Source organism: Corythoichthys intestinalis, chromosome 3, assembly GCF_030265065.1.
Source record: "Corythoichthys intestinalis isolate RoL2023-P3 chromosome 3, ASM3026506v1, whole genome shotgun sequence".
Classification (NCBI taxonomy): domain Eukaryota; kingdom Metazoa; phylum Chordata; class Actinopteri; order Syngnathiformes; family Syngnathidae; genus Corythoichthys; species Corythoichthys intestinalis.
The window spans coordinates 34398425-34420046 of NC_080397.1; the positions used below are offsets into that span (position 1 = coordinate 34398425).

General features: G+C 37.9%; 3 protein-coding genes across 7 annotated transcripts; 2 read left to right on the top strand and 1 right to left on the bottom strand.

Annotated features, from left to right (window-relative positions):
* Positions 1–71: 71 nt before the first annotated feature.
* Positions 72–7952, bottom strand: unc119.1 (unc-119 homolog 1). Of its 2 annotated transcripts, none has more exons than XM_057830780.1 (5): positions 7825–7952; positions 2725–2838; positions 2059–2167; positions 1786–1958; positions 72–1692 (listed from the first exon to the last, which is right to left on the bottom strand). In XM_057830780.1, the coding sequence occupies exons 1-5, from the start codon at positions 7871–7873 to the stop codon at positions 1580–1582; spliced, it is 558 nt and encodes a 185-aa protein (XP_057686763.1). In that variant the 5' UTR covers positions 7874–7952; the 3' UTR covers positions 72–1579. The 2 variants fall into 2 exon arrangements, with proteins under 2 accessions (XP_057686763.1, XP_057686762.1); XM_057830779.1 differs by lacking the exon at positions 7825–7952 and adding an exon at positions 3635–3981 and having other exon boundaries at positions 78–1692.
* pop5 (POP5 homolog, ribonuclease P/MRP subunit) lies at positions 4101–7063 on the top strand. 2 transcript variants are annotated; one of them, XM_057830782.1, is made up of 5 exons: positions 4101–4362; positions 4443–4546; positions 6365–6514; positions 6591–6674; positions 6840–7063. In XM_057830782.1, the coding sequence occupies exons 1-5, from the start codon at positions 4343–4345 to the stop codon at positions 6944–6946; spliced, it is 465 nt and encodes a 154-aa protein (XP_057686765.1). In that variant the 5' UTR covers positions 4101–4342; the 3' UTR covers positions 6947–7063. The 2 variants fall into 2 exon arrangements, with proteins under 2 accessions (XP_057686765.1, XP_057686764.1); XM_057830781.1 differs by having other exon boundaries at positions 4139–4362; positions 4443–4585.
* Positions 7953–8058: 106 nt separating the features above from the next.
* rnf10 (ring finger protein 10) lies at positions 8059–21141 on the top strand. Of its 3 annotated transcripts, none has more exons than XM_057833001.1 (18): positions 8059–8619; positions 11249–11433; positions 11881–12086; positions 12158–12248; positions 12327–12511; positions 12588–12724; positions 12897–13051; positions 13145–13270; positions 13355–13589; positions 13735–13868; positions 14298–14415; positions 14741–14842; positions 14925–15062; positions 18412–18500; positions 19055–19109; positions 19569–19706; positions 19804–19873; positions 20994–21141. In XM_057833001.1, exons 1-18 carry the CDS (start codon positions 8463–8465, stop codon positions 21007–21009), a joined length of 2337 nt encoding a protein of 778 aa, XP_057688984.1. In that variant the 5' UTR covers positions 8059–8462; the 3' UTR covers positions 21010–21141. The 3 variants fall into 3 exon arrangements, with proteins under 3 accessions (XP_057688984.1, XP_057688983.1, XP_057688985.1); XM_057833000.1 differs by having other exon boundaries at positions 8062–8619; positions 19545–19706; XM_057833002.1 differs by lacking the exons at positions 19804–19873; positions 20994–21141 and having other exon boundaries at positions 8062–8619; positions 19491–19610.
* The last annotated feature ends 481 nt before the right edge of the window (positions 21142–21622 follow it).

A 21622-nucleotide genomic window follows, 5' to 3' on the forward strand; every position in this document is an offset into this window, starting at 1 on the left:
TCTTAGCACTGGGTTTATGCCACTCATCTTGTTTATCCCTAAATAAGTTCCTTTACTATGGGCCAAGATCATCAGACATCAGAATGCAACAAGTATTGTAAGGAAACGTGGATACTATGAAGGTTGAAAACCCCTGACAGTAAACATTATAAATGCATTCATTTTTTTTTATTATTTACAATGCATTTTAAGGAAGTGAATCTTGCAAATTGCCAGTCCACTTAATTATCAATAACTTTAAAAACAGATTTGTACTTTTCTGATTTTGTTTTCACATGACTATTGACATACAACATACAAAATGCAATCACATGATCATGTACAACACAACTGACAAATCATTGCCACCAACACTACGAGGTTGTTAACCAGTAAGTCAACCAGTCACCAAATGTGATAAATAACATTTCATCTATTTTGATGAAGCAAACAAAAGTTTAAAAAAAAAAGTTGGGAAAAAAATATATGTACTACAGCATTCAAAGTCAACAAATTTTCTGTTACTGAGCTATACACTTCTTACCATCTGCACATCTTACATTTTTTAAAATTCATTTTGCAGAATTCTCACATGATTTAAAAAAAAAAAAAAATCCTATAGGATCAGATGAAAGACGGCATTTCATAGTCCTCTCACATGAGAATGCCAATTCACATTTTTTTTTCACAATGATTATTGGGATGAAAGGCACAAGAAGTTATTTGAATGAATACAAAAAAATAAGACCCCACTGTCATCTGCTTGTTAACTTAGAGCAATGCAAACAATACCAGTTTGGGATTTGGTATTGCATTCCAAGTTAACAGATTTGTAATTGAGTGGCTGGAAGACTAAAAAAAATAAAAATAAAGTCCTGAAATAAAGAATTAAGTCTAACAAAATGATATGTCACTCTTCGGCATGCACCAGGATTAGGCATGGAAAAATGAGAACTGCTATTTGAAAATGAAAATGTCCAAATTTTCTAGGATGAACATGACAACTGATGTCCATGTTAGTTTATACAACAAGGCTATAAATGAACTAAGCATGTTATATCAAGCACAAGTAACTTAAATATTTCACACAATAGTACCAGCAATGCAAAAAATGATACAAATAATTAAGGGAGAAATAAAAAGAAACACCATTATCAATACATTACAACTTCTACTCAGGGCTCACTCTTCAAGAGGAGCGATCGTCATTTCAGAAAGCAGGTAGTTTAAGTCATTTCATTGGAAAACTGCTGTGCTAAAGCCAAGTGTGTTGTAGCTGAACATGTGCCAGTAGAGGTCTGTGATAGTCCCTTTGCAGCAGAGATGCAAACTAAAGGAAAACAGTGCACAAACCGTGACATGACATGCAATTGACAAACTTGAACAGAATTTTCCTCAGTGTCCCCAACCCCTGTAAGATACTTAATAATTAGCCAAAAATCTTGGATGAGGGATTTGTGCTGTTGATTCTGTTGATTCTGTTGATTAAGGAAGATTTCATCAGTCTCCCCCCCAAAAAATAAAAAAAATTAAAAAAAATAACAGGAATCATAGAAAAATCCCTTCTTGGGTATATTCCACAGCAGTCCACTTAAAGGTCTCACTGACCACCATTGTAGGCATAGTCTGCCTTGTTGTGCATGATGAGCTTGTTGTCCACAAAGTAGAAACTGTCTGATCTCGTCTCATAAGGGTGTGCCACCATTTGGCGAACTGTAAAATGGAAGAAATAGTGGGAAAGATGAAATATGGACACATTGATCAACATTATGTATTGTATAGGCAGCGTGTAAGTACAAAACTTACTAAGGTCATCTGGAAGTTGCGGAAACTCGTAAATGTGTTCACATGTGTTACAGCTGTTGGGAATGCAAAAGCCGAAGTCAAAGTCAAAGTTCTTGAGAAGGTGTCCTTGAAAATAATGCCTCTCGATCATACGAAAGTTATTAATGGGACGGTCGCCGACGGTGAACTCCACACTGACGGTTGGAAACAGGAAAAAGAGTTGTACACTTCGGTTGTACAGACAACAATTAATCTTTGTGGTGTGAAACAGATATTTATGATCTTTGTACTTACGTTGCACCGACAGTCTGTAGTTTCAAGAACGCTGGTGTAAACTGATATCGCACAAAGCGCCCAGCACTGACGTCAACATCTCCGCTCACCTCTTCAGCCTCTACAGGACCTGACAGACAAAACCAGTTTAGCTGTTAGGAAATCAAATTATGAAAACAGGAATGATCGTCACTTTGTGACAAAAAAAAAATATTGGTGCTAACAGAGTAATGCGATCATTTGAATACTCTATTGAGTACAAACAAATATTTCAAAAGAAAAATAGATTATTAACGGTTCAAGAAAAACAATCCAACTTCGTTATCTGAAGGTATTTTTTTTGCCAAAACTGTATCAAGGAGAAAATTTAAAACATGTGTCTGACTGACTTGTAATTTAATATACCCCCCCACCCTCAAGTTATTATTTCACAGAGACACGATACACTTTGCACACTGTAAAATTCCATATGATGATTCTGATTACTAGTTTGTTGTATTGCTTTAGAATGAAAGGGATTCATTTTTTAGAAAATGAACTTATAAAAGACTCATCATCAGCTGGTAACTCAATTCTAAAAATACACTGCTGTCGTAGTTTGCCAAACTGCAACAGCGTAAAGGTGTCATCTCCTCGACGGATATAACACCACAGGGCTAATTACAAAAAGCCTATTAACACATTTACCACTGTTGGGAGGTTTGGCGATCTCAAACAAAACTGTGCCAGTCTCGAGATCTCTGATCTTGAAACGCGTGAAGTCGATGTTGTAGATATTGTCTTCAGGTTTGCAAAGATAGTCTGCAATAGAAAACAGGACATTAGTGAAACCAAACCAAGATATCGATGATTGAACCAATTTATTTGCTAATGTATATTTGTTCTGCCCCTAAATTTGGGCACGATGCACAACAAGTGCTTCAAGTTTCACCTATGCTGTCACTCACAACTGTTTTCTTCATTCTCCGAGGCCCTTTAACCAAGCACCCTGATTGAGGAGGGAGGAAACGCCATTGTTGTCGTGCGCAGGAAAAGGCCAAAACAATGAGAGGCATTTAACATTGACTGAGGCTCCGGTAACAGACCCCATGGTTGGTGAGAGTCAGGTGGTCTCATTAGGTCACTCCCTTAGACATACAGTTTTTGTTTGTTCATCAATTGAAGTAGTTTCATGTTACAACAATGGCAAAAATTTGAAATGTTAAAAGGTTTTTGTTAACTCGCACATATCAAACCCCAGCAATAATTACTACGGCGCATTTAAACAGCTATTAAATCTAATAATAATATAAATCTGACTAAAAAAACAATAGTATTCACTTGTAGATTCAAAAAGAAATATAATCTTAGTCCAACTACAGCATTTATTTAGATGTAATTTCACACCGCGACACTAAACTCAAATTTTCATCAGCGCAAGGAAAGTTTTCCTTTCCATTTAAAACAAAATACAAAACAACAATTTAATTTCATGCCCATTGTGCACCTGTAAAAACTGCTCAAGACACTCATTCCCTGTTAGCGCTAAACCACAAACAATAAGTGTTGCTTGACATCTAACAATCCATCCGGACCACAAAAGCTACCGTTCACGTACCCTCCGTGACAGCCCGGAGTCCAAGCACATGATCCGGAGAAATATCTCCTCCGAGCGCCCTAAGTTCATCCTCCGTGACGACGGGCCACTTATCCGTTTGACTGCGCCTCGACTTCAGCTTCTTGAACATGCCTCCCACAGCTTTTCGGTCCCTGCGGTTCGATTCGGAGCCGGTGTCTGCGTTCGTGTGTCCCTTACCGACAGTTGGTGCCGATTTGTTCCGAGAACCGTTCATATTAGGCACCTTGGCGGTAAGGGGAAAAATATTTGCGCTTTTTATTTTGAGAGCGCTCTAGCAAATTGCGGCTGTAATTTCAAGATGGCGTAAAGCGTGTATGGCTGACGGAAAAGTACGACTGCGGTTGGCTGAGGACGATTTGCGTTGTCATAGTTACCAAATGGGTATGAGTGTTTTGCTGTCCATGCCCTCCCGCTTTATTTTAACTGGGTGCGGAATTACTTGATTTAAGTAGTTAATTTACACCCACGTTTGACATTCAATGCAATATTAGCACTTAATGGTTTTTAATATTTCAATATTGTTGGTGGCAGTGATTCTTTACGAGAAAGAAACGCCAACAAGTAAAATAAAAGTATTTACATCAGTATTATTAATGTCCAGCATGTGGCGCTAACGAAACTCGTGATGCATGAATTAGATATTTTGTTGACGGAAGTTCACGTTCCTAGAAGAAGAAATTAGCAAGGATGGTAAGGTTTAAATCGAGGTAAACTCTGATTACTGTTTGGTTTTTTACGTCTTGGATTGTCTTAATTGATACGTTTCTGAAAGTGTATTTGTTGACAGGTATTTACTTTGTGAGATAAACGTCTTGGACAGGAACAGCCTCTTGCTCCTGAATGATAGAGTTGTCGCAGATGCTGTGAAAGATGCAGTGGCTCGTATACATGGTGACTATGGAACGGCGATGTGCACCATGAGATTCTGTGGTACCTATACTTTCTAAACTAAAGCCTTTATCACGGGAATTTAGTAACCATACAGTACTACTCAGAAAATGAGAATAACCTGTCAGATCAGCAATCTTCCTCATGTCTGAACTAGATATGTGCCAGTTCCCGGTTTCAAGGTATACCGTGGTATGGAAACATCAAGGTTTCAAAACCACCAAAAAAATCCGTTATACCGGTCCTAAGGTATTAACTATTTTTTATGTCCCAAAAATGCATGGAGAAATCCCTCGCTCGCAGCTTTAAGGCTCAACTCTCCCCCACCGGTTGTTGCTCAGTGACAGTGAGTCAGCTGTGCTACATAATGGTTAGAGGAGGTGAAACTCCTGAACGTTTTCCACCATCGAAGAAAGCGAACTCTCCGGTATGCAAATACATCGGCTACAGAAAAGTTACAGACAGCCGCGGCTTAGAGGAGGAAGGCCAACTGACATGTAAAACATGTTTGCGGAGGGTAGCTGCCGAGGAGGCAATACCTCCAATATGATTTCACATCTATACAAAATTAAAGGTTTATAATAATAAACACTGTCACAAACGTTTCCCACCAGCTACGAGTTAAGTGTGTTTAGTGTGTTTAGCGGTGGCAAAACGTGGTGTTTTTTCTCTCTAACAACTGTCTGTGTGGAGAAAGAGTGAGTATAATGTAAACATGATACGAGTCATACACACAAATGCTTTTTACGGATTTTTTTTTTTTCCTGATGGTAATAATGTTGAGCTGTGGGTTTAGGCTCACCTAAAGTACTGCATATATTTTAATTTTATCTAGAATATATATTTTTTAACTGAACAAAAAACCCTGTTCAATGTTAAAAGTTTTTTTTTTTTTAAACTTAACATTATACTTATGTTCCAATTTGCTTATGTGTTTTGAAAAAAAAAATCCTGTTCAATGGTAAAAGTTTTTTTTTTTTTTTTAATTTAAACCCAGATATTTGAAAGTAACACAAAAGTAACACATTTTAGAGCGTAATTGCAATACCGTGAAACATTGATATACTGGTTTAAGGTTACCATACTGTCACAATATCATACCGGTACACGCCTCTGAACTCCTCTGAGCCGCTTTAAGACTGACTTAAAGAATCCGTTGGCATGTGTTTTGAATTACACATGTGATACTTTTCATAGTGTTCTAATTGTCTGATTTGTGGTTTTAAGGAGCTGAAAAATCATTATCAGCCAAAGGTACAACAAGGAACTGTTTGAGATGTCAATTTGCGTGTAATGGCTCGATCAAATTTGTTGGTTTCATGTTTTATGTTAAATTGCATAAATAAAACAAATTTTACTTGATATTCCAATTTTTCAGGTTGTGCTGTACGTTAAGGCCAAGACAAATGTGCTTTGGTAAAATCTGTTCAATTTTATCAACTCATTGCTTGCCATTGAAAATGACAAGACATCTAATTCATTTAAACTGGAAGGAGTGTCTATGAATGCTCAGCTTTGATTGTCAATTGACGGTGCAAAACTCTCAATCAATTTTGACTGGGAGCGTTGGCAGCAAATGATTGCTACCTGTCTCTCGCAGTCTAATATATTGGACATTTAAGTGAGTTCAGCCTGGAGCACATGAGGTTTATCATTCGAGGAAACAATGGAACAAAAATTTTGTTGTTCAGCTTCTTGTTAGAAAATGGAAAATTGTGCACCGTAATCAAACATGGAACAATTTATTTGCGTCCAATCAAAAATTTGGATAATTCAAATTGAGTTCCCCTGTAAAAGTATTGTTTTCTCTTTTCTTTTTAGTGAAATACCTGAATACCTACACAGGAATGGTATTCCTGCGTTTCCCTAAAATGTGCTACGAACTACTGTGGTCAGCATTGCCTTTTATCACTAGTATTGAAACCCATCGCCAAAAAATTCCGTGTTTCCTGAACTGTTTGCACATAGGAGGTAAGGAGTTTTTTCAATATACTTTTATTGAAATTTTAATTCATTTTTAGATTAACTCAATTTAATATTTCCCAAGGAACAATGAGAACTTGTCAAAAGTTTCTGATACGCTATAACACACGGCAGCTCCATCGTATGCTGCCAAATTGTAAAAATGAAGGTAAGTGTATTTATCAACTCTTGGATATATTTCCTTGCATCTTCAATTTTGTATTTAAAAAAATGTCAAACCTACAGGTTGGCAACCATGGATATGTGATCCGACACACTCCCCAAGTTTAAACATTGGCAAAGGAAATTGACATTATATTTTTCTGAATTGCAGAGGAAAAGCAACAGATTCGCAAGGCCATTCTAAGTTGCTCCTTAGTACAAGAAGGATTTGAAGATGAACCAGATGATGCTGTTGATGCTGATGATGATGAAGTCTAATCTCACAATGCAGCACACAGTGATTTAATCCTCACTTTGTGGTCATTTTGGGTTTGGTTTAAAACATGTGTTATGCAATTTTGTGTATTTGGATAAATAAAATGCACACTCGATGAATTTGTTGTTTTTTAAAATTGATTACATTACTAGACATTTTGTTTATCGGGCTAAAACACAACTAACATATACATACATACATGATATATACATATAATGTATATGTTTATAAACTTTTTCCTCATTTACGGCTACTATAGTCCCCTTTTCTGTCTAATCTAGGACAACCATACATCTAGAAAAACTTTTGGGTGCTTTTAAGTTTTTATGAAAAGACGTAGACTCATATGTTTCACGATTGTTCAGTGTTTCTCAATGTTCTCTTTGTGGAAAAGTATTCACTGATTTTGAGGTGACAATACAATGCATACACATACAACCAACGCATTAGCATTTAATCTTTAAGAATCTTGTCGTAAATTTTTATTAAAAGTACTGTTTTTTTCTGTACAATACGTGAATTGTTTTGAGTATTTTTACCCCAGTACTAGAAGTGCAGTTTTGAATTTCAAACAACTTAACGTTACCCCCCCCCCCCCTTTTTTTTTTTTTTTTTTTTTTTTTTTTTTTTTTAAAGACTCAGCTTCTGCCTACTTTGGACATACAAGATTTTTAACTATTATGATGAGTTGAAGTGTACAAAAACTCCAGCCTTACAAGATTCTCTGAGCCCTTATTTCCAGCTGCTGACCTCTTGCAGATTGTGATTAGTCTTTCATGTTGTAAAAACATTTTTTAAAATCATTTTTACTGTTTTAAACATTATCGACCAATTACTAGTATGATTTCCATTTCAGTTTAAACGTTAAATTTGCACTTACAATGCTTCGGAGTGAATGTTGAAAACAGCACTACATAGGTGAAAATCATAATTTGGTGACCACCGCAATTAAAGACTTTGGTCTTTAATGTTTTAATTAATGACAACGAAATATGAGAACGTTCGTAAACCAACTGCCTTTAATGCGTAGCAACGAGTCGAACTAGTTCTAGTCAGACGAGCCATTGCACAACTACATTTCCCAAGATACCCAAGGACTCGGTCTAATAAATCAGCTGCGGCGAAGAGAAACATCCGGGTCTCTCAGCATTCTGACTGGCGACCCGTCGCCATTCGTGCAAGCGAATAGAAATTTATATTTATAAGCAACATTTTCAACTTTATAGAAGCAAACAAAAAGGGAGGCTTTGTTTAATCGGCTTGGCTAACTGTTGGCCTGAACGAGAAGGAGCTTCATTTACGGGGGTTTTGTCCCCGTGTGGCGAGCTTTCGTCCTCTCTTCGCTAAGCCTTCATAACTTGAGACGCCGATATCGTGTCTCTTGTTTTTTTCTCCGGATTTTTTGTTGTGAAGATGTCGCCGTGATGGGTTCTCCGTGTTTGAGCGATATGAATCAGGGCCTTAGCCGCCTGACTCGTACTCATTGCAGCCCATTTTATTCTTTTGTTTTTTCGTTTAATGCTAGAGAGCTCTACAGCTCTCGGCTCGGAGCTCGGCCTCGTTCACTGCAGGGAGACAGATATGGAGAAGAACCCGAACAACAGCAGCAATACCAAGGTTCCACCTCGTTCCAACTCCTCTGGGCCAACCCCGGGGGAATCTAAACCCAAGTCAGGTAAAATCGGAATTCAAAATCGTAAAAGGCAATCGAGTTCGTAAACATTTTTGCTACACGAGTGCATGTTCAGGCCTAGTCGTAGCGCACTGTTCTAATCTATCCAACATGGCTGACATCGCTGTCAAAACATTTGACCCACTAGATAAAGTTAGAACGACATAGTGACTATCGCAACACTTACGTCAGATCATGCTAGTTTATAACCCATCATATAGTATTCTCAGATATGATTATTGTATTGTTTTAACCCCTGAGACTTGCATTTTGTTATAGCTACTCCTTTTATTGTTTGAAATTTACGAATGATGTAAAATTCTTTTTTTTATTTTTATTTATTTTTTATTTTTTTTGCCCACCGGATACTACCTTAAGACAGTGGTGGAATGTAACGAAGTACTGTACTTAAGTACATTTTTTGTGTATCTATACTTCACTACATTTTACAGCATGTCATAGACTTCATAATACTTGACAGGACACGGGAAACTGGGCCGAACCGTAGGGGGCCTATTTTCAAAAACTTCAAATATTTTCAAAACTAAAGCTGCTGCCGACGTAAAAGCAAAACAGGCACCTACCTTAGCCATAGGCCTATATGAGTGTCCATGAGCAGCGGCATCAAAAAACTCACACTAGTTCCCTTATAAAATACCGATTAATTATTTTTATATAAGTATAACAAAGCTTAAAATGGCTTAAAATTCTCAGATTTTACACTAGATGAACAAAAATCATCAAATGCAGAGATAATCACCTATATTTTCATGATCAATAGCAATATTTAACATAGATAAATTTTTGACCATAATAGCAACTTAATTTTTTTCAAGTTTTCAACGGCTAATCACTTAATTTAATATCATAAACTTAATACTTGAGGAAAACATGCAGAATCAATTATAAATAATATGTAAATACATTATTGATAAATTCTGTATAAAATCACAACTTATTATAGATTAGCCCTTTATTATCATTATACAGTTATACAATGAAATTGTGGAGCATCCCTTTAAACTGCAGGATAAGTTAAAATCTCAAAAGTGATGTGCAAGTATGAAATCTAAATAAACATAAATATAACATTTGTAAGAGATAGTCCTATAATTCAGGCAGTGCAAATAATCGATGTGTTGCCAGGATGTGAGCCTAGTCTTTCAACAATCACATAGCTTTTTTTTATGCCTTGCGTTTTCTGGTCACCTCGACTTGTACAAGTCCCTGTTCCCCACCGTCTCCTTTTTGCCCTCCTCGATTTTGCTCCTTTTCCTGTCGGCCGGCCACTCCAAGGCCTTGTTCTTCCTCGCTTCTGAAGTCACATCCTTGGAGAAGTTCGCACCAAAACAGTTGAAAAGGGACCGCCAAAAACTCCAGCAGGTGCTCTTGTGCTTCCTGCACATCAGGGAGTCCCACAGTGACATTCTGAAGGACGCCATGTTGGCCATGGGGAGAGATGGCCGCTTGAGGACCGCCCGGGCCGTCTCCAGGTCTCCCTTGTCCTCTGGAACATCTCCAGGATGTCGGCCCTGTTTGTCCCTGTGTTCCTTGGCCGTGCGACCGTGTTGGAGTTGATGACTGCCATGATGAGCACGACGTTCTGCTTCTTGATCAAAGAGCGCGCCAGCACCTTCTGGGTCAACTTGTAGCCAGCCTTGAAAGACTTTTAGTTCTCCCACCTGGCCAGCATCTTCCGGTTTGAGAATCGGGGAGTCCTTATCCTCTCAGGTTCCTAAAAAAACATGTTAATTTTAGAAAGATAGGTGTTCTGATTCAACTTTTTTATAAAGTGAATAATGCTGGCCACTTACTTCACCCCCAGGACACCTGGGCAGCACCATACAGGTTAAAAGCAAAAGATGCATGCTACGTAAATATGGCGAATGTGCGGCTCGTTCACTGTGGCGCCGCCTTACCACAACAAAGAGGTTTTTACATTGAAATTCTTGTGAATAAATGCTTAAATTCCTGAATTCTTTATAGATATGGATGTAAAGCAGTCTTGAATCTTGAGTTGAAAGCAAAAAAAAAACTGTGCAGGTAGCATTTATTTTGCGTAAATATTGCGAACAATGAGCCTAGTCAGTTACAAAAATTAGCCGCCTCCATGTGTAAACAAAGAAGAAAATTCTTGCGAATAAATGCTTCAATCACTGAAGTCTTTATAGATATGGACGTAAAACTGTCTCGATTCTTTGTTAAAAGAGCAAAAAGCGGGCAGTGACACATCTATTTTACATAAATATGTCGAAGAATGACGCCAATGCCGTAGCGGTTCCCATTCTCCCATTGATTTTTTTTCACGTTTCAAAATGCATGCATGATACGAAAAATATATTTACCTTGAATCCTCAAACAAATCACTCCTGAGACAATCCTTCATGTTTGTATGCGGTACAGCTTTCGTAGTTCTTCAAAAATCCAAGCTTGAATCTGGCTTAGACATGAGCGTGAGCCGTCTTCGGCTGACTAAGACCAAATGAAGCTCGGCCCCCTATGATAAGGCGCAAAGAATGACGGAAGTGTCAGGTCAATAGGTTATGAAGTCTATTGCACAATTGACAAATACCAGTGTTGTAGAGAAAAGAGGATAGTTCTGTATTCTTACAACTTTTATTTCATATTTCAGAAAATAAGAATAATGGAGGCGCCAAGCGCTATAGCCGCAAGCGGGAGCCCTCCTTTCCCAAACCAGAAAATTTCTCGGGCCCACGTCGCACCAATCCACAGAAAAGCAAGAATTTTGACAAGAGACCCCCCCAGAGAGGTGGAGGACGGCAATATGGGGTTACAGGTGGAGGACGACGGGAGGAGGTCAGTATTTTAATCATACAATTTTTTGTCAGCATTTGTTATGCAGGGTATCTGTGAGGTCTTAAAAAAAGTCTTAAATCCAATCATTTGAATTTAAGGCCTTAAAATGTCTCAAATTCTCAGAAGAATCTCATAATTTCTTAAATACAATTTTGAAGGGTCTTAATCTATTGACATTACTGCGTGACTACTACTACTACTACTACTACTACTACTACTACTAGTAGTAGTACTTCATGCTCATTTGTATCACAGTGTGAAAGAGCTTGGAATAAATTCATATACTTTGCAAGTAATTCCGGGCCTCCAATTTTCCTTCAAATCTTTTATGCGTTTTTTTTTTTTTTTTTGCCGGAAACTTGGCTTGTTGAACCCAGCAGAGACAGTTTTATGTCAACTCAATTTTAGCCATCGTTTCTTAAAAATGTATTTCTCTCTGCTTTTCAGGTAGCAGAGACGCGCCGGGCAGAGTTTAGCCCGGCTCAGTTTGCTGGACCGAAAAAAATAAGCCTGAACCACCTGTTGAACTTCACCTTTGAACCTCGTGGAGGTAACGGTGCTGCCGGAGATGGAGGCTACACTTGTTGGGGACGTCGAAATAAATGGGGTCATAAGCACAAGCCCTTTAACAAGGAGCTTTTCCTGCAAGCCAAGTAAGTGCACATACTTTTATGACACCAATGAGGATGCAAGATCATGTTTTCTCAACAAGATTGCATTTTAGTTGCCAGTTTGTGGTGACTGATGACCAGGACTACAAGGGTCACTTCACTGATCCAGATACTCTGGTCAGCTGGGATTGTGTGCAGCAAGTGGTTAGTACCTTTCCATTCAAGGTTAGTTTCTTTGACTAAACCACAAACATCTAATGAACATCTTATTTTACCAACTAGCGAATCTACAGTCATGAGGTTCCATCTTGCCCCATCTGCCTCTATCCACCCGTGGCAGCTCGCATTACACGTTGTGGACACATCTTCTGTTGGCCTTGCATACTGCACTACCTGTCTTTAAGTGACAAGACTTGGTCAAAGTGCCCCATATGCTATGAGGCTGTTCACACTGTGGATTTAAAGAGGTAAGTGTTATAGTTATGTACCGTTTGAAATACTAGTTTTCAGGCAACTTGTAAAATAGAATGATTCTTGTTGCAGTGTGGTTGCCATGGAGACCAGGCAATACGTGGTTGGGGATATCATCACCATGCGCCTCATGCGGAGGGAAAAGGGGACTTTGGTGGCCATGCCAAGCTCTCAGTGGGTAAAAGTGGAGGAACCTGTACGGTTTGGAGGTGAGTAATCTAAGACATTGTTATTCAGCATGTGCGTGCTGTTGTGGCGTTGGTTAATTCACAAAATCTCCATCTTGCATTGACCCTCTGTAGCTTAGTGCACATATACCTGATGAGAACTAACCCAAATTCAAGAAAAAGACACCATTAAATTTCTACTTTTCTTCTGTAGATTCTTCTCTGAGCCCTTATTCCAAGTTGCTGCTGACATCCTGCAGTCAGGTCCTCAACATGGTGGCAGAGGAAAAGGCAGTTCTGCAAGCTCAGCTATGCCTGGAAGAGGATGCGCAAGACTGCTTTATCCAGAGTGCGCTTTGCCTCTTGCAGGTAAAGGTTTGCATGCATGGTCTAATATCTTTCGAAGGAATATGAGGCAGAGTTATCAAAAATACGCAGTAATGTTTCTTTTCTCTCATTCAGGAGCGAGAAGAAATGTTGTTGAAGAAGCAGCAGCCATCTACAGACAACAGCTTTGACTTGTCCACTCTGACTCTTGAGGAACCTACTCCTGTCAATGAGGTGTTGACCATTAAGAGCTCTACCAAGGTATGCTTGAAGGGAAATCAAAATTTTTCTGACAAACGTTTCTGGCTTTAGCCACATCACCAATAATACCTTCTCTCTTTTTAGCCTGTGCTCCAGTACTCTTCTGCTTTTGATGATGAGGTGGAAGAAGTCCCAATTAATGAAGAGCAGTCAGGATCGCTTGAGCATACTTTGGAAAGTGTGCTTGAAGAGCCTCCGGATACTGTGTTGGATCCAGTGCCACATAACTTTACTGATGAAGAAAACTCTGCCAAAGAGGCAGAACCAGGTCACTCTCAAACCAACCAGGTGCACGGACCGTTCTATTATTTCTACCAAGGTTTGTATTTTTCAGTGTTTGTTTTTAATTTTACTTTTTGCAAGCACAAAGATAAAACATTACATTGCACTGAAGTCAAAATTACCTCTGAATAGCAAATTTGTGTTCTGCTTCATGTCATAACCTCAATCCCCACCCCCTCTAGCTGAAGACTGCCAGCAGATGTTCTTGCATCCTGTGAATATACGCTGTTTATTGAGGGAATATGGCAGTTTGGAAGCGAGCCCGGACTCAATCACTGCCACAGTGGTGGAGATCGAGGGACATACAGTCACTGAGGTCAGCAAAATTGAAGTACATATTGCACAGTGCCTGTTTTAGTTTTGGAATAACATGGAAGTTTTTACTTTGAATGAAGTGACATCGTCAGTATTATGATCAACGCTGCAAAGTAATTAGTTTGTTGACTTATTATAATGTCACAATAAATAAATAAACAGGGTAAAATTTAAGGAGAACATGACAGAACAACATTTTTAAAATTGGTGTTGAATGTACTTAAAATGTTACTTTGCAAACAATTCAGAATGTACTTAAAACGTTACTTTGCAAACAATTCACTTGATATGTGGAGATGCTCAGTTTTTTTAAGTAGGCTTAAAATGATCGGGAGCAAGCCATTTAAATTCAAGCTTTTTAAGGGCATGATGACACTGCTTAGCCACTCACTCACTCACTTTTTTTTTTTTTTTTTTTTTTAAATCATAGGAGATCCGTCGTCGACATCGTTACCTGTCTCATCTTCCACTCACATGTGAATTCAGCATCTGTGAGTTGGCCTTGCAGCCACCAATCCTGTCCAAGGAAACCATGGACACATTTGCAGGTTTAGTTTTTGTTTTTTGTCAAATTTAAAAATGCATTATAAAATTATGCGATTTAGATTTTTGTTTTGTTTTGGACCCCAGGTGGCATAATTCATGCATGTGTTGTAGCAGGTGCTCTTCTAAATGTTAATATAATCCAATATGCATGCTCTCCAAATTGTCTGCAACCTCATTGGAGAACTCTTATGAGCCAGCCTGCATGCATCCTTGAAAAATGTCCATGTAATTAAATCAATCAAATTTTCACTGAATTGACATCAGGCAGTAATTGCACAGGAAATTAAGTGTATGAAAATAACTTTAAGTAACTTTTTCAACTTGAAGATGAATTGGAGAAAAGGAAACGCCTGAGACAGAAGAAAGCGAGAGACGAGAAGCGCAGAGAGAAGCGAATTGAAATTGAAGAGAACAAGAAGCAGGGTAAATGTAAGTATATGAGCTGGTTTGAGAATATTTTACTACATACTCTGGTAGGTAAACATATTTGCTGCTTTTCTTTTTCTAATAGACCCCGAGGTGCATATTGGACTAGAGAACCTTCAAAATTTCCCAGCATTTGGGTCGCCACCTCACAACAGCAGCCCTCTAGTACAGCCAGATTTTACTTTGCTTCCTCCTTCTCCCCTAAGCAGCAGCCCTTCCTCTGGTAAGCGCTCCTATCTTACGTAGTTATTTGGGTTTTCTAGCCCCACTCAATCGCTTATTGTTTTAAATGTTCTTAAATAATGTTAAATTACTTGATGGAACTTAAAGGAACCCTGTAATGGTGACCATATTTGTAACACATTACCAAAAAAAATTCTAAAAGAAATTATTAAATGCACAGAAAGTATTACATCAAGGTTTATTTAGAATATCACATTTTTAACAAAATTGCAACTTTTTTGCAAATTTTAAATTGAAACTTTTAACTGATCCAGGGATTTCTCCCAGGATACGTGCAAATCCCTGTTGTAAAGTACACCGGCTCCTTAGGTTTTTATGTGTGTGGAGGGGGGGGCAAATAAAAACGTGACATTGATGGGAATTTAAATTATGAATGTCTTATAAGCCATTCAGTGCATTGGCAGAGAGCTGGGACAGGATTGTTCACATATTAACCACAAGCTGTCGTCAATGGGCCTTCAAACGTATCAGCAGACATGTTTAAAATACGGTTAAAATCTGATACTTCCTTTTGTAGCATTGTTTTAGCCTGGTGAGGGACAAGAATAGACTGGCCGCCCACTAGGTTTGTAAAGCACTGAGAGGAAGCATGTTCTTAATCATAGTGTTAAGTCACCTACATTGTCTGCATACAGCGTAATACAGTAATTTCTGAGGCGTAACACTTGTGGATACAATATGCCAATTCAAAAGGACACTTAAAATAACCCCAGATAATTTGTTACGTGTTCTTGTGCGAAGTGCTGCTATTTCCTAGCTCTCAAATGCATCACTGTTCATCAGTGGCAGGCTTGGCAATTATGGGGCCTAAGGCGAACATATCCAGGGGCCCTCTTCATGGGTCAGGGGTTAAAAAGGTGAGAAGGGTGTGGAGGAAATATGTTCCAGTACACTAGGGCTGTCCTAAACGACAAATTTTCTCCTGATTAGTCAGCCGACTAGTTTTACAATTACCGGTAGTCGACTAATCTAATAATTTTCTCTTTTTTTTTTTTTTTACTAATTTAGTTTACTAATTTAGCAATGAAATTTTTGTTGACGCTTATTAATTCACAAAACACTTTGGAACACTTAAATTCTTTATTAAAGTACAAATAATCATGTAAATAACAATAATTAATCACAAATAAACAATGAGGGTAAATGCTGATAGCATTTACTAGTGCAAAAGAATGGAAAGTAAACGGATTAAGAACACTGACTTTGCCTTTCCAACATTAATCAAAACAATTCTTAAAAAATTATTATTATAGTATACTACTATATAGAGGTGTGCAAAATTTCCGATTCTTAGATTATTCGCGATTCGGCCGTGGAAGATTCGAGAACGATTCACAAACATCCAAATTCCGATTATTGAAATATGCCAAGTAAAGCGGAAGTACAACACACTCAGCGCGCCGCGCGGTCAATGAGCAACGGAGCGAGAGTAGCTAAACATCATGCTTCTCATTACCCGGCCCCTCGGGTAATGCCAATGCTCAACTCACGGCTCTAGTTCAACTCATGCCACGAGATAAAAAAACACAACAACATACCTGAAGCTGCTACAAAAGTACGTCATCCACATAATGGTACGGTAGATATCATTTATATAAGACTAGATGCACTACGGTAGCGGTAGCGTTTGCAGCACATCTACAAAAAGCTAGATGCACACGTAGTAAACGGCCGCCATCTTAAAGCAGTACACTTCTCTGCAAGGCTGTTGTAGCGAACCTTCCAAGCAAACCTAATTAACTTTTTATCTAAAATACTCCTAAATCGGTAAAATATTGACTTGAATCTATCTTTAAAATAGTTTTAAAACTTTCACATGTCGAAAGTTGACAAAAGGGAAATTATGGATTAACGGGAGCAATTTTAACAACTTTAGCGGTTGATTCACAACATTAAATTAATTGAATGTAGTTTAAAGCTGCTGATACAGAATGGGGACTGGAGTTTTTTATTTACTGTTATTTTTGTATATTTGTTTACTGCTATATGTTAACTTGATACTGAAATAGTAGTTTGGTTTAGCCTGAGAGTATTTTTGAACAATTTTTGAACTAATGTACAAAACATTTAAAAAAAAAAAAAAAAAAAAAAAGGGGGGGGGGGTGCATCAATAATCGTTTTAGAATCGAATCGGACCATCTGAATCGTAATCGTAATCGAATCGTTAGGTGCCCAAAGATTCCCAGCTCTACTACTATATATAATGGTAATATAATAATCATAGTAATTACTCATTGCCAATCATATTTGTCATAAAGAGTCATTTGAAAGCTATTCTTAGTGTAGAATCTGTATTCTGTAGTAATTACTCAACATATTATAATATTAATTCTGAAGTATGTGGGATTAACTCCAGAAATCGTTATTTATATGACGAACATTTTATTTTGAAATGTTCACTGGAGGTACATTCGCTAAACCGCTAACCGAAAGCTTTACACTCCGTAAAAAAACATTCTTCGTTATTGCTTGTGGTGTCACTAATCGATTTTTTTTTTTTTTTTTTTTTTTTTTCCCCCCCGTTAGCAAATGCTGTTAAGCAGCTTTTGATTGTTATTCTATGACTCATTGGAACTGTACTACATTGTTTCCCCACTGGGTGTGCTGTCGTGTATTTTATGTTCGGTGTGAAGAAGAACAAAGTTAAGAGGCATTAGCGGCCTGTTCTCATCTTCTCCCTCACTGCACTTTGGCTCTCATGGAGAGCACGTTTGCTCATGTGTTCGCAATAAACGATAACCGATGTGCAAAGTAGCAAGTGAGCTGTAAAGATAGTGAGCTTAGTGGTGTGAAAAACACGGGAGAGCTAAGTGAAGCGAACGAACAGCTAAGCGAACCTAAACGGTGCTAAATGAGGCTAAGCGACTGATACTCAGTCCATCGTCGCGGAACAGTCCATTGTAGTGCGTGTGTGTGGGAGAGAGATAATATAAATGCAGCATTCAAATGGCTTTCTTTTTTGTTTTGTTATTTGTTTTGTTTGGTATGCTGACATAATCATACATGACGAATAGTTGGGGGTGCTGCTGTCTCCGGTGGCCCAAGCGCTTGCTCGTTGGGGCAAGGGCAGCTGGTTGGGGGCCCCCTACTGGTTGGGGGCATAAGGCGATCGCCTACTTCGCCTGAATAGTAGATCCGCCTATGCTGTTCATACAAGTGCAGGTGGTGCTCAGAAACAGGCCAATGTAAAGTCCAAAATGTTTTAATAATTGTTCTGATATTTTGATAAATTGATGTGGGCATGAGTGGTCATTTTTGGGGAAGATTGATAGATGTTTTCTGACATAACACTTACAAATTTGACATGGATTTTCTCTTTTGTATTTCAGAGGGAATGATGTTCCCATGCCTGAATGGACAAACCTCTCCTGTTGTGGGAAGTGCGGAAGATGACTCTCACTGCATGTCATTTGCACAGGTGTGTTTAAGTCGTACAGATGAACTAGAATGCTTATTTCAATCCTAACTATTGCTGCGCAGAGTAAGATGAAAAAGTTGGAAAATTCCAAATCATTGATTATTGTTCATACTCATCAGTGTAGTGACAAGATATGACCACCAATATCATGCACCTAAAACATAAGATGAAATGAAAAAACAAATGTCAGTAGCAAGCTATATTCAAATTCATGCATACAAAGCAGCATGACATTGAAAGGCAGTTACTTAAAAAGATTCCCACTTCAGCACAAAAGATATTTTTTCTTAATTTACATCTTCATTTGCAATTTTATGTACACCAGAATAGATCTCTTCCATTAGTCCATAATTTTGGTGAAAAATACTGCCCTATTAGCTTCTTGTTGTATAATGCTTCTAGCATCCTTCAGTCAGAGCCGCACCAAATGGTATTAACAAAAAGACCACGATTTTCCAAAACATGAGATTTGGAACGATAATTACATTTTGTTAAATGGCCAAACTTGCTTCTTACATTGATTTCACATTGCAACCATTTTGTATTCCATGCAGATGTTGAAAGATGGAAAAGCCAGAGTTGATGGACCCAGAATCACCAGAAAAAAAGGTAAATCTTGTTGTACTCTGTGCAATGATAGTAAAGGCTCTGTTCTGTTGTATTCCATTCTATTGCAAGCAAGCTAAGTGTAATGTGACTAAAAATATGGAACTGAACATTGAAAGCCGTGAACTCGGCTACTTGGAGTTAAAATATAAGAGTTCACCCTATAAATGTAGCAGGTGTTTCGAAAATACATGACTATGATTTGCATAAATTACGTGATTTCAAGACCTTCATAGATTTACGCGATGCAGTGACAGGTTACCTTGTAAATTCAATGTTCTTGTGTAATTGGATACATTACCTATTGATGGGTGTGTTTGAAGGGTGAAATAACAGTTTTGTTGTTGTATTTCTCTTCCCGTAAAACCTGTTTTGTGACTATAGAAGAGTGCGACTTCTAAAGGCTCCTTACAGTCAAGATTATGTGTTGTCAAACAGATAAACTGTTAGCTCCGCCAACAGCTGACAGCGAAGGCGAAAGTGACGGGTCAGATCGTGCTCCAGTGCCCAACTTTCAGAACTCTTTCAGCCAAGCATTTGAGAAGGCACTTCTGCAGCTTGACAGTCCAGAACCTTCTCCACAACCTGTAGTTGTCTCAGGTGCGGCATCTCTGAATTAGGCCCCCCCCCCCCGGAAGAAAGAAAAAGCATGTTTGTTTTTTAAATCGCTGAAACTGTCATTCCTTTTCTTCTGCAGATGAGAAAGGAGGGAAGAAGAAAAAGAAAAAACAGAAGCTTCTCTTCAGCACATCCATGGTTCACACAAAGTAGAGAACACTGAAATACAGTAATTTTTGGACTATAAGCCGCACCCGCCAAATATCACAGGAAGACTGCATTTATTCATATACTGGGTGACCCAAAACAACAAGAACGTTTTAACAATGCTACTAAACCAAGAGTGATGTAAAAAAATATTTTATTCATAGTAATTAAATCCTTTTAATGGCATCATCCTTTACAAATGCATTCTTGAAATCTGGTAGTGAACTGGCAGTGTGTTAACGTGCTTAAGGTCACTGTCTCTGCTCCCACTTGCTCATGGCAGCAAATACGAACTTTGAAATTCCTGTTTTGACCCCACAAAAGATTTTTTGTTTTTTAGGAGGCCACTATTTAAATGATGTAACTTGTAAGTAAATAATATATAAATAATCCATAGTTGTTTATTAAATAGCATGTTTTTAAGGTTTCAATTACGATGAATAAAATATTTTTCCCTGCCATTCTTTTCATTGTATTATCAAAAAGTTCCTGATTTTGGGTTCACCCTGTGTAAGGAATACGGAACATTTACTCCAAAAGATATGCAACTAGTTGGCCTGTAAAAAACTAAAACTGCTGGATAATAAGCTCTGGCAAAAAGTTGCCGTCTTGTAGTCCAAAAATTATGGTCAATTACGGTATTATTATTTGTTTTTTTGATAAATCACTTTACTTCCTTGTCAACCTCTGGTAGTTTAAAGTTTTGTCAAGGGGTTTAAAAATACACCAAAATGATACACCATATTGACTGAGACTTTTTTTCAGTTAATTTTGTCACTTGGTGTAAATTGTAATGGTTGGTGATTGGTGAAAATGAGGTTTTACTAACATTGGATAAGATTATTCAATGGTGCTAAACATTGAATAGCAGTCAGCCAGCTGCGAGTACCATGCACCTTTGAGATCTTTGCAGAATTCCCAGTGCTCACATGTAGTAGATATTGTACTCACATCAAGGAAACATCGGGGTTTAGCTCATTGCTTTTGAATGTTACAGTTGAAAAGGAACAGTATTGCAATAAAGAGGATCCATTAGGAATTAAGCAAGCGCCATTGTATACAGTTTATATACCATAATTCATGCACTTTCTCGCTTTCTTCTCAACTTTGATTTTGTTTCAGTGCTGCAATTGTGTGAAGCTGAAGACTGTGCTCAATACAGAGTTGTTCTGGAGTTGATGGAGGTGTTCTTTTTTAGGGTTCCTGAATTCTTTAATTTTGAGCAAACACATAGGCAGGTGTGAAATTAATAAAGTTATGCACAATCAAACACTTTGTTCATTGAGTTATTGGTGAAAAAAAACCTGTTGAAAATATGAATGGCTAGCTTTGCAGTTATCAGAACAAGTAATGAATTCCATCATGAATGGTGAGAATTGGGAGGGAATGTCAGATTTTCAATTTCAAAATCATTCGCATTTGTTCTTTGCCATTTACTCCTTCACACGTGTGCCGAAGTTTCAAATTCTTTTTTTCTTGTTTGGTGACGTGTTTGCAATTAAAATTTATAGTCATTGAACACAGCAACGTGTGACAAACTAATCATAATGAACTATGACTTTTGATTTAAAAAAAAAAAATAAAGCTGTCAACACCATTTTGAAAATGCAGAATACGATATAAGTACTTTAAATTATGTTTAAATATTTTTTTTTATGAATATAATGTCTAATTTCCTCTTCAATGTTAAAAACTTGACTCAAGGACCGAAACGGATCGGTACTGTTTGCATCAAATCCCGATTTTATTTT

Coding starts and splice junctions, on each gene's coding strand:
- unc119.1 (XM_057830779.1), bottom strand. CDS start 3,869: ATGAACGGTTCTCGGAACAAATCGGCACCAACTGTCGGTAAGGGACAC. Junction 2,168..2,724: donor CGCCAAACCTCCCAACAGTG/GTAAATGTGTTA, acceptor TTTGTCTGTCAG/GTCCTGTAGAGGCTGAAGAG. Junction 1,693..1,785: donor GCAACTTCCAGATGACCTTA/GTAAGTTTTGTA, acceptor TCCATTTTACAG/TTCGCCAAATGGTGGCACAC.
- pop5 (XM_057830781.1), top strand. CDS start 4,343: ATGGTAAGGTTTAAATCGAG. Junction 4,363..4,442: donor ATGGTAAGGTTTAAATCGAG/GTAAACTCTGAT, acceptor ATTTGTTGACAG/GTATTTACTTTGTGAGATAA. Junction 6,675..6,839: donor GCCAAATTGTAAAAATGAAG/GTAAGTGTATTT, acceptor TCTGAATTGCAG/AGGAAAAGCAACAGATTCGC.
- rnf10 (XM_057833000.1), top strand. CDS start 8,463: ATGCTAGAGAGCTCTACAGCTCTCGGCTCGGAGCTCGGCCTCGTTCAC. Junction 11,434..11,880: donor GTGGAGGACGACGGGAGGAG/GTCAGTATTTTA, acceptor TCTGCTTTTCAG/GTAGCAGAGACGCGCCGGGC. Junction 13,052..13,144: donor GTGCGCTTTGCCTCTTGCAG/GTAAAGGTTTGC, acceptor TCTCTCATTCAG/GAGCGAGAAGAAATGTTGTT.